This window comes from Rhincodon typus, chromosome 4 (genome assembly GCF_021869965.1).
Source record: "Rhincodon typus isolate 14 chromosome 4, sRhiTyp1.1, whole genome shotgun sequence".
Taxonomy (NCBI): Eukaryota; Metazoa; Chordata; class Chondrichthyes; order Orectolobiformes; family Rhincodontidae; genus Rhincodon; species Rhincodon typus.
The window spans coordinates 119,120,161-119,132,660 of NC_063335.1; the positions used below are offsets into that span (position 1 = coordinate 119,120,161).

General features: G+C 43.0%; 1 protein-coding gene across 1 annotated transcript in view; it reads left to right on the top strand.

The window, feature by feature from the left end:
* The first annotated feature begins 273 nt into the window (after positions 1-273).
* Positions 274-12,500, top strand: part of LOC109910834 (desmoglein-2-like) — a 68,655-nt gene continuing 56,428 nt past the window's right edge. Inside the window, exon 1 of the mRNA XM_048596218.1 lies at positions 274-383. Coding sequence (XP_048452175.1) covers positions 330-383 — 54 coding nt within the window. The 5' untranslated portion in view covers positions 274-329. The remainder of the gene's footprint in view (positions 384-12,500) is intronic.

A 12,500-nucleotide genomic window follows, 5' to 3' on the forward strand; every position in this document is an offset into this window, starting at 1 on the left:
TTTTTTTGAACAATAAAGGAATTAAGGGATACGGTGAGAACGCGGGTAAGTGGATCTGAGTCCACGAAAGGATCAGCCATGATCTTATTGAATGGCAGAGCAGGCTCGAAGGGCCAGACGGCCTACTCCTGCTCCTGGTTCTTGTGTTCTTGTGTTCTTTTTTTCATTTCCTGGTCCCTCCTTTCCTTGCCCCACCCCTTGGGGGGTGGGGTGGGGTGGGGTGGGGGAGTTGTTTGGGCAGGCCTGACCCTTACCTGGGCCAGTGTGGTTGTTCCAGGTGAATTGCTGCTGGGACTGGCACAGGGAAAGGAGCCGGAGCACCGCGGAGAATGGGGATCACAGGCTCCAGCCTGTACCTTACAGCACTCCTGCTACTCCTGCAGGTCAGTCGCTCTCTCTGAGAGGCTCCAACAATCAGGAAAACACTCTCTCTGTGAATCCGAAACTGTTCGATCTCGCTCTGTCTCGTGGCTTGTTGATTAACACTTTCCTGCTGCTTTGTCACTTTACACTCTGCTGTTCTCAGTTTTCACTTTGGGGAAGCAAGTCTTGGAAAAATCCTACCTTTCTGTGTGTTTGTTATTCTGTTCAGTGCTGAATTCAGGTCGAGTTTAACATATTTCAGCAACAACGACTTACATTTGTTTAGCACCTTTGCACTTGTTTTTTGCTTTTGCACCTTTAGTAAAACATCCAAAGGTGGCTCGTAGGTGCTTAACCACAAAAAAAAGATTGGCACCACTGAGCGAATTGACTAAGGTCAGTTGATCTGAAGCATTATTAAAAAGAGAGATTTTTAAAGTGTATCTTTACAACAAAAAAGTGTGGGGATGGGGGTATGAGGTATACAGAAGGATTAGCAAAACCAAAACAATTGAGACATCCAAGATTCTTACGGCACTTGACGGTTCAGATGTGGAAAGGTTGTTTCCCCTTATGGGAGAGTCTAGGATCAGAGAGAATAATCTCAGAATAAGGGGTTGCACATTTAAGACGGAGATGAGAAAGAATTTCTTCTCCCTTTACGTCACTTAATAGAGATTTATAAAATCTTGAGGGGTACAGATAGGGTTAATGGTAGCTGTCTTTTCCCTAAGATGGGAGATTTCAAAACCAGGGGGTATATTTTCAAGGTGAGAGGAGAGAGATTTTAAAAAGTCACGAGGGGAAAATTTTGTACACAGAGGGAGGTTTGCGTGTGGAATGAACTTCCATTGGGCACAGTCACAATGTTTAAAAGACAATTGGATAAGTACATGAATAGGAAAGGTTTGGAGGGATATGGGCCAGGAACGGGCAGATGGGACTGGTTCAGTTTGGGATTGTGGTCGGCATGGACTGGTTGGTCTGAAGGGTCTGTTTCCGTGCTCTGTGACTCTATAGAAGCTCTATAGAAGGGTAGTGGCTCTGTGGAATTCTTTATCGCACAGGGTTGTTGAGGTTGGGTCATTGAGTATATCCAAGGCTGCGATAGATTTTTAATCTGTTAGGGGAATCAATGGTTATGGGAAAAGGCAGGAAAATGCAATTGAGGATTATCAGATCAGCCACAATCTCTTTGAATAGTAGAGCAGACCCGATGAATGGCCTTATCCTGCTCCTGTATCTTATGGTTTCATACGAAAGCTGTTCACTTATTCTCAAGCCTGCAGCTTGATTGAGAATTAAAAGTCTGTGTAAAAGACCACATGGACCAGGGGTCCACAACAAGAGTGATATCCCACCATCCCCTAACATCTCACTGCTGACTCCCAGCTTTTTCCATTTAGAATGCATTAACCTAGACAAAAAAAAAGCCTGGAAAACACTCAGTGAAGAGCTGTGTTCTTGTGACAGGCATAGAAAGTTAACACACTGCCCGACAAAGGGGCAGTCAGCTGTGATTTATTTTAAAAGAGTTGATAGCTTAACACTTTATGGTTCCAACATGTTTACACTGCAAGTAGGCATCTCTGGGTGGTATTGCTACAATACAGTTATAAGTAATTTGTTTCCAGCCACTTGAATCACCACTACAGTGGAGGATAGTATTAGGAAACCAAAGCCATACATACTAATGTATAAAACTAGCAAACGCTGCTCAAATGTGTCAATTTTTTTTTTAAAAATCTTGCTTGCAAACCTTTCTTTGTTGTTAGCTGATGACTACTCTGCTCAACGTCAGTTGTGCCTCTTTAGAAACTGAAGCGGCCTGTGTCTGTATGCAGCAAGACATTGGCAGCAAGCAGACTTGGGCTGAGAAATGACACTTAACATCTCTGCTGTAGAAGTGTCAGGCAACGACCATCTCCAACAAGGGAGCGAATCCAACCACTTCAAAGGCACTGCCATTTCTGAATCCCTCACCATCAATATCTTGATGTTTACCATTGACTTAACTGGACTTACCTTGTAAACACTGTGGCTACAAGACTAATGTCAGAAGCTGGGAATTTGGCAATGCATAAAATATTTACAAGGATGTTGCCTGAAATGGAAGGTTTGAGCTACAAGGAGACGCTGAATAGCCTGGGGCTTTTTTCCCTGGAACATCAGAGGCTGAGGGATGACTTTGTAGAGGCTATAAAATCATGAGGGGCATGGATAAGATGAATAGTCAAGTTCTTTTCCCCAGGGTGGGGAAGTCCAAAACTAGAGGGCATGGGTTTAAGGTGAGAGAGTAAACATTTAAAAAGGACCTGAGGATTAACAAGCTGCCAGAGGAAGTGTTGGAGGCTGGTACAATTACAACATTTAAAAGGCATCTGGATGGATACATGAATCGGACGGGTTTCGAGGGATATGGACCAAATGCTGGCAAATGGGACAAGGCCAGATTGGGATGTCTGGTTAGCACAGAAAAGTTGGACCGAAGGGTCTGTTACTGTGCTGTATGACTCTACGATTCTATGAACAGGTTTAAGATTGCAGCTGTTATCATTTCACATAGCAGAAACAATAGTTTAGTCTAAATGTGTTATTAGAAGCATTTTATCACAAGATCGATAGCAGTAAAAATTGCCCTAATTTTTACACACCTTTTACTGATGTTATCATCACGCGTTCCACCTTGACATCCAGGAAGGGAAGTTGATTGTTGTTTTCCTGTTCTTTTGTGAATTTGATCCTGTGGACTCAGAGTCCAGTGAGAATCGAAGAAAGGTCACTGGACCCAAAACATTAACTCTGTTTTCTCTCTTCACAGATGCTGAGTTTCTCCAGCAATTTCTGCTTTTTTTCGGATCTTAAGCATCCACAGTTCTGTTTTATTATAGTTAAATTGTGTTTTTCTTACTGCTAGAATGTTCAATTTTGTTTCAGTTGATAGGTACATTCAAGACATGAATTGTGTGCAAAATTAAAATATTCCTTAATGCGATGTGGGTGTTGGCTAGTGTTTGTTAACTATCCCTAATTGCATCGAGCTAAGGGGCTTGCTAGAGCCATTTCAGAAGGCAGCCACAATGCTGTGGGTCTGGAGTCACGTGTAGGCCAGACTGGGTAAGGATGGCAGATTTCCCTTCCTAAAGGTCAGCAGTGAACCAGATGGGATTTACAACAATCGATTGTAGTTGTCATGGCCATCAGATTTATTAACCAAAATTAAATTCCACCAGCTGCTGAGGTATGATTTTGAACCCATGTCCCTGAAGCATTAGCCTGGGCCTTGGGCTTACAAGAGCAGTGACAGTGCCATTGAACCACCATCTCCGATTTGAGAGGTAAACTATAGCCAAGGGGTGTTGTATACTGTTTAAACAGCTGAAAGGCATATTTTGTTAAATTTTGTGCTGCGTTTGAGGGGTATTGAAGCACCCTTTTATTAAAAATGTTGACATTGCACTGAAGAGTGAATCAGCCGCATTGCAAACTGCTTTATGAGTGATTTATTAACTTTCAGGTTCTATTGGAGAAGATGAAGTACAATCAAAGGGACAGGGAGGAGGCTGGTGCGAAACAGAAACACTGACATGGAGTAGCTTGTCCTGTTTCTGTGCTAGTAATTCACAAGATTTTGACCTGAATCGATCACTATGGGATTTTTTTGTTTTGTGTAATTTTATTTAAGTATATGGCCTCCTATTATTTAGAAATGGGTTACTATCTGAGTTTGGAGGCTACTGTCAACAACCACTTTAAAACTTGATATTTGCCCCTGGTTTGTCAACTTTAGGGGTGGCACAGTGCCTCACAGTGCCAGGGACCCGGGTTCGAGTCCACCCTCAGGCGACTGTCTGTGTGGAGTTTGCACATTCTCCCTGTATCTGTGTGGGTTTCCTCCGGGTGCTCCGGTTTCCTCCCACAGCCCAAAGATGCGCAGATTAGCCACGCTAAATTGCCCCATAGTATCCCAGGATGTGCAGGCTAAGTGGGTTAGCCATGGAAAAATAAAGGAGTAGGGTCGGGGGGCTGGGCGCAGGTGGGATTCTCTTTGGAGAGTTGGTGTGGTCTCAATGGGCCAAATGGCCTGTAGATATTCTACGATTTACACTTAGTGTGTTGCTTGTTCACAGCAGGACCTCCTCAAGAAGGTATTTGCAAGTTTTTGTGAGAGTTTATTCAGCAAACCGTACTACATTGTGGCTAACACTGGAGAAACAGCAGGCTACTGTGCTGGTCTCATTTTTCCACCGTCACGAGATATTAACAGCACAGAGAGAGACTATTTGGCCCGCAACTTTGGTGTTTATGTTTCTCCCCACTCATCCTCACTTCACCCTGTGTCGGTGTATCCTCCATCCTTCCCCCTTCAAGTACTTCTCCAGCTTTGCCTGAAATATATCTGTACTGTTTGCTCTCTGAATGCAGAAACTTCTCCTGAGGATTTAGTGCATGTATTAATGACTATCTTTTATGAAGTGGTCCCTTGATCAGGTCCCTCACAAAGGGAAACATTTTCTCTGAAGTCATAGAGTTATACGGTCATACAGCACAGAAACAGACCTTTCACCCAACTCGTCCATACTGCCTTGGTTTGGCTTTCTAAACCTTTCCTATCCACATACCTGTCCTTTAAATGTTGTAACTGTACATGCATTTATCACTTCCTCTGGCAGCTCGTTCCACGCACGCACCACCCTCTGTGTGAAAAAGTTACCCCTTAGGTCCCTTTTAAATCTTTCCCCTCTTACCTTAAATGTATGCCCTCTAGTTTTAGTCTCCCCCACCCCGGGGAAACAACCTTGGCTATGGGAGGTGATGGGTGTATTGTCTTTGGAGTGTTAATCTAGAGACCCAGATAATGTTCTGGGGACCTGGGTTCGAATCCTGCCACGGCAGATGGTGGAATTTGAATTCAGTAAAAATATCTGGAATTAAGAATCTAATGATGACTGTGAATCCATTGTTGATTGTTGGGAAAACCCATCTGGTTCACTAATGTCCTTTTGGGAAGGAAACTGCCATCCTTACCTGGTCTGGCCTACATGTGACTCCAGTCCTACAGCAATGTGGTTGACTCTGAACTGCCCTCTGGGCATTTAGGGATGGGCAATAAATGCTGCCTGGTTAGCGACACCCTCATTCCGTGAATTAATTAAAAAAATATTCACCCTATCCACGTCCCTCATGATTTTATAAACCTCTACAAGGTCACCCTTCAGCCTCGGACGTTCCAGGGAAAACAGCCCCAGCTTTTCCAGCCTCTCCCTATAGCTCAAACCCTCCAACCCTGGCCATAGTCTGCTGTGTGTCCACTATCTCTCCAAGGATGGAAAGGTGCCCACAAAAACATACGTGACTTGTCACCCGTTGAACCTGCTCCAGCATTCAATGAGATTATGCAATTACCTTCAACCACTCCCTTGCTGATCCTCCTTAATCTTAAAAATATTTCTGTGCAGGCGGTAGGAGCAAGTTCCAAAGACACTGAATCCTCTGTGAGATAAAATTCTCCTGTCCCTTTGTTTTAAATGGGAGACCCCTTATTTTTAAGTATTGATCCTTAGTTCCAGATTCTGCCAGAAGAGGAAACATCCTCCCCATATCGATCCTGTCAAGGCAACTCAGGATCTTGTAGGTTTCAATCAGTCGCCTCTTGCTGTTTTAAGCCGCAGTAGTCCAACCTTTTATTTTTCCTTTATTCATTCATGGGATGAGGGCATCGCTGGCTAGGGCAGCATTTATTGCCCAGAGTCAACCACATTACTGTGGGTCTGGAGTCACATGTAGGGCAGACCAGGTAAGGATGGCAGTTTCCTTCCCTAAAGGGCATTAGTGAACCAGATGGGTTTTTCCAACAATCAGCAATGGATTCATGGTCATCATTAGACTCTTAATTCCAGATACTTATTGAATTCAAATTCCACCATCTACCATGGCAGGATTCGAACCCGGGTCCCCAGAACATTTTCTGGGTCTCTGGATTAACAGTCCAGCTATAATACCACTAGGCCATCGCCTCCCCATTTGCCTCATAACGCAATCTGCACATTCTGAATATTAGTTTGTTAAATTTCCCTGGAGTGCTTTTGACACCTTTACATTCTTCCTTAAATGAGGAGGCCAATACTCTGTGCAGTATTATAGATCTCACCAACTATTTAACTGAGGCATAACTTCACTACAACTCTAAGGTTTTGGAGTAGATTTGTAGGTTCACTACACCTGTATTCAATTTTCCTCATGATGAACAAGATGTAGACAGGATTAATTACAGCTGTCTTTTCTGTAGGATGGGGGATTTCAAGCCTAGGGGCACATTTTTAAGGTGAGAGGAGAAAGATTTAAAAAAGACATATGAGGGGGCAAATTTTTTACACAGTGGGTGGCTTGTGTGTGGAATGTACTTCCAGAGGAAGTGATGGATGTGGGCACAGTTATGACGTTTGGATAAGTACATGAATAGGAAAGGTTGGGAGGGATATGTGCCAGAAGCATGCGGGTGGGGCTAGGTTAATTTGGGATTATGTTCGGTGTAGGTTGTTTGGGCTGAAGGGTCTGTTTCGGAGCTGTAAGACTCTCTGACTGTAGAACATTCTATTCACTTTTGTTTGTACTCACTGTACCTGCAGACTAACCGAATACAAGTCAAACAGCAGGACACTATATCTCTTAGATCTGCCATCACGACTATTTAGATAATATTCTTTTATTATTTTTTCCAGTGAAAATGCGCAAAGAGAATAATGAATCATAGGTTTTGCCTTAGTCAGAGTTTTGTAAGCAGTTGCAGGCACCTCATTTCTGGGAAGACATAATTTTAGACAAGGTGTGGTGGAGAATTCCCAGGAATTTAACTAGGAATGGGAAATTGTTCATTTATGAGGAGAGGCTGGAAGAGTTGAGAGTGTTCTCTTTAGAGAAGGTGGTGAGGTGACCCAGTAGAGGCTTTCAAGGTGAAAGAGGTCGTTGATAGAGAAGATTGAGAAAAAGTAACTTCTGAAGCGAGTGGATGAATAACCGATGCTCATAGATTTGAAATCACTGGCAAAAGTCATGTTGAGGTTGTACAGGACATCGGTGAGGCCTCTTCCAGAATACTGTGCCCAGTTCTGGTTGCCCAGTTGTAGGAAGGATATTATTAAACTAGAGACAGTTCAGAAAACATTTACCATGATGTTGCCAGGAATGGAGGGTTTAAGTTAGAAAGAAAGGCTGGATAGTCTGGGACGTTTTTCACTGGAGCGTAGGAGGATGAGAAGTCACTTTATAGAGAATTATAAAATCATGAGGGGTATAGATAGGGTTAATGGTAGCTGTCTTTTCCCTAAGATGGGGGATTTCAAAACTAGGGAGTATAATTTAAGGTGAGGGGAGAGAGATTTTAAAAAGTCATGAGGGGCAAATTTTATACACAGAGGGAGGTTTCTGTGTGGAATGAACTTCCAGAGGGCACAGTCACAATGTTTAAAAGACAATTGGATAAGTACATGAATTGGAAAGGTTTGGAAGGATATGGGCCAGGAACGGGCAGGTGGGATTAGTTTAGTTTGGGACTGGCTGGACTGAAGGGTCAATTTCCGTGCTGTGTGATTCTACAGAAGCTCGAGAATAGTGACAAGAAGTAATTATTTCACTCTGAGATGTCAGGATCAGAAATGTTTGACCTGCGAAGCTCAAAGGGGAGTTGGCAGCTACTTGTGGATGACGAATGGCCTATGGGACTACAGGCCAAAGGTGGGCGAGTGTGGTCTGAACACAACGTCTCTTTCAATGAGCCTGCAGAAGTGTGACGGTTGAATGGCCACTTCTCTCTGATTCTCAACAAAAGGTTGGTGTTACGCTGTTAATTGCAAGAAAATTCTACTGTGTACGAATTGGAGCTGGTGTTAGATGCACTGGTCAGTTTTAGATGGACCCTGGGTGGATCAATCCTTTTAGAGAGCAGGCTCTGGGTAATATTCCCCAGTAGCTGTTGGTCTAAACCTTGGAGACCTTTTATTGATTAATTTGACAAACGTCAGTCTGAAGAACAGTGTCCTCCCCACCACAGGTTCACTTTGTATTTAAGGATTCCTCCCTTTCCTCTCCTTGTAGGGAAATTTCTTCAGCCAGAGGGTGGTAAACCTTTGGAACTCATTGCTACAGGGGGCTTGGAGGCCAAGTCATTGAGACAGAGACAGATAGGTTCTTAATTACTAAGGGGGTCAAGGGTTACAGGCAGAAGGCAGGAGAATGGGATCGAGAAAAGTATTAAATGGCAGAACAGACCCGATGGACTGAATTGTTAATTCTACTCCATATCTTATGATCTTGTATGTATGAGCAAGGGAAATAAGTACAGTAAGGGTTTAAATGGATAAGAAAAATAGTGACTTAATTTATTAAAATTGCATTTTAACATAAAAATGGTGTTTATTTGTTGGCTTCCCCCTCCTCCTTTGTTTGTATCGTTTTATAATTCTAAACGTTCTTGAAGTTGGAGATGTTTGTGGGATTGTGTGCCAATTGGCTGTATTTCATACCTGGCAACAGAGACTGCACTCCTAAAATATTTACTTGGCTGTAAAGCACTTTGCAGTCTCGAGGTTACATTTTATAAATGTCAGGTCTTTCTTCGATTTATTATATTCTAGATGTCTGATCCCAAAGACATCTACAACATAGAAATGTACAAAATAGGAGTAGAAGTAGGCCATTCAGCCCTTTGAGCCTGCTCCACCGTTCAATATGATCATGGTTGATCATCCAACACAGCCCCCATTCCCACTTTCTCCCCATCCCCTTTGATTGCTTTCAACCTAAGAACTATATCTCACCCCTTGTTGAAAACATTCAACGTTTTGGCCTCAATGGCTTTCTGTGACAGAGAATTCCACAGGCTCCCCACTCTCTGGGTGAAGACATTTCTCCTCCTCTCAGTCCTAAATGGCCCACCCTGTATCCTTAGACTGTGAGCCCTGGTTCTGAAGACATTTTTCCTCACGGTGGTACACAGAACTCTGGTTCATTTATAGACCCATGATGGGGCTGCTTCCTGCCAAATGATATATTAACCAGAAGTTCATTCTACATTATCCTAACATCTGTATGTTCTTTGAAAGAAATCGCTCCAGATGTGAGCATTCCATCAAAATGACCTTTATCTTTGCTCCTGGAGGTTATGTTCTGGAGTTTTGAATTTTTTTAGAAAACATTCATTGTTCATCGACTTTGAACTTTTTCTATTTTACATCTTTTCTGCTCGGTGTTTGTTACAGGTATTCAAAATGATGAGAGGTTTTAACAGACTAAGTGGGGAGGCAATGATTTCACACTGAGTTAGTAGTCCAAAACCACCAGCTAACGGTCTGGGGGCATGGGTTTGAATACCGTCATGGGCAGATTTGATAAAAACACTGGCCTAATAGTGACCGGGTAACCATTACTGTAAAACCCTATCTGGGTCATTAAGGCCTTTTACATGGTCTGGCCTACATGTGACTACAGGGGAGGTGATGGCCTAGTGGTATTATCGCTGGACCGTTAATTCAGAGATGCAGATAATGTTATGGGGAACCTGGGTTTGAATCCCGCCATGGCAGATGGTAGAATTTGAATTCAATAAATATCTGGAATTAAGAATCTCATGATGACCATGAATCCATTCCTGATTGTCAGGAAAAAGCCATCTGGTTCACTAATGTCCTTTAGGAAAGGAAACTGCCATCCTTACCTGGTCTGGCCTACATGTGACTCCAGACCCACAGCAATGTGGTTGACTCTTAACTGCCCTCTGGGCAATTAGGGATGGGCACTAAATGCTGCCTGGCCAGTGACGCCCTCATCCCGTGAATGAATAAATAAATATTTTAAAAAATGACTCCCGACCCATAAGTTAAACATCAGGGTCTAGGCCCGAAACGTCAGCCTTTTTGCTCCTATGATGCTGCTTGGCCTGCTGTGTTCATCCAGCTCTACACCTTGTTATCTCAGATTCTCCAGCATCTGCAGTTCCTACTATCTCTGATCATGATAAATAATCGACATCGAAATTGTCAAGAAAGAGTTCTGCTTGACTAAATTGGAGTATGTAGCAAATAGCGTAAATGTTTTGAGTTTCCAAATGGACTTTGACAATGTGCCCAATAATGTCTTTCAGACTTCTCAAGGGACTGATCTGTGACAAATTGCCACACCTTGTTTTTACTGTATTGTTTTCTCGTGCGTAGTAAATTTGCATATTGTCTTTGAGCAATGAGTCATTCAGTAAGATTACAGTGTATTCACTGTGCTGAATTAGATCATCCAGTAACACACTCCCTGTAGACTGTGGCAATATCAAATACAGACACTTGACCATGTATTGGGGATTATGGAGAGAATAATTCTGAGAACTTTTCTGTGCAGCAGAAATGGTTAGGGAGAAAATTTAATACACTTTTGTTTTCATTTGTTCATGGGATGAGGACCTCACTAGCTACATCAGCATTTATTGCCCATCCCAGGTCTGGAGTCATATTTAGGCCAGACCTAGTAAGGTTGGCAGATTTCCTTTCTTAAAGGACATTAGTGAACCAGATAGATTCATAGTCATCATTAGGTTCTTAATTCTAGATTTTTTTAAATTCAAATTTCACCATCTGCCATGGCAGGATTAGAACCTGAGTCCCCAGAACATTACCTGGGTCTCTGGGTTAACAGTCCTGTAATAATACCACAAAGCCATTGCCTCCCCTTATCTGCTCAGAAATGAGGGGTTTTGATGGATTAATCCAGTATTACCATCATTGGAAGTGGCTAATGCAGAGTTGAGGGGCCAGCCAAATGAATCTTATTAAATGGTAGAGCAGGCTCAAGGGGCCAAATGGCTTACAGCTGCTTCTAATTTGCAAGTTTGCATTAACAAGCGAGAGAGACAGCACTGGGAATAAAGTGCTTTCTTTCTCCCTCCAACTCCATTCTGATTTAGTCCCTTCCCTGTCCTCCTAACCCCCTTTACAGCTTTTTTTTGATGTCAGCATTGCCCTTAAAGGGCTTTGGTTGTTCATATACAAAATGGTGTCTTTTCTTTCCGTCTCACAACATAAACAAAAAATAACCACGAGGTTTGAGGATAAAACGAAAATGAAGGACACTCTTTGGCCCTATATTAAAAGAAAGAGAGACGGGTCCCCTTTTGGTGCAGTGGTAGTCGGTGGAGATAGAGGTCTAGGTTCAAGCCCCACCTGCTCCAGAGGGTGTGTGTTAACATGTCTGAACAGGTTGATTAGAAAAATTGGTTTAATTTTTAAAAGATTTAACAAGTGAGACCATTCATCTCATTGAATTTCTTCTCCCATTTGATGAAATCATGGCTGATCTGAGACGTGTGTTCAATATTGCATCTTTTCCCCATATTTCTTAATGCTGCTGGTTAACAGAAATAGTTGAAATAAATTTGCAGCTGACCTAGCATCAAGGAACCCCAGTGGTGCTGGAGTCAATGCAGGGGAAGAGGGTGATGTATGGTAGGATAAGTGGAGTTGTCCAGGAGTCATACCTGGCACATCGGAAGATGGTTTTGGTTGTTGGAAGTCAGTCGTCTCCAGGACATCTCTGCATGAGTTCCTCAGGGTCATGTCCCAGGTTCAACCACCCTCAACTGCTTCATTAATGACTATCTCCCCAACGTCCAGGTTGACAAGTAGCAAGTAATGTTTGTGCCACACAAATGCTTGTCGATAACTACCTCTGACAAAAGAGAAACTAAACTATCCCACCATTGACCTCTAATAGCACTACCATTACTGAATCCCCTATTATCAACATCCCAGGGGCTTACTCGAAACTGAACAGGACCAGCCGTACAAATATTGCGGCTACAAGAGCAGGTCAGAGGTTAGGAATCCTGCAAAGGATAACTTACCTTCTGTCTCTCTTAATACCTGTCTACCATCTACAAAGCAGAAGTTTGGAAAGTGATGGAGTACTGTTGCCTGGATGGGTGCAGCGCCAGCAACACTTGAGAGGCTTGGCACCATCCAGGACAAAACAGCCCTCTTGATTGGCACCACATCCACAAGCATCCACTCCCTCCACCACCTTCATGCAATGGCAGAAAGGTGTGACTTGGAAATATATCACCGGTCTTTCAGTGTCATGGTGTCGAAATTCCCTCG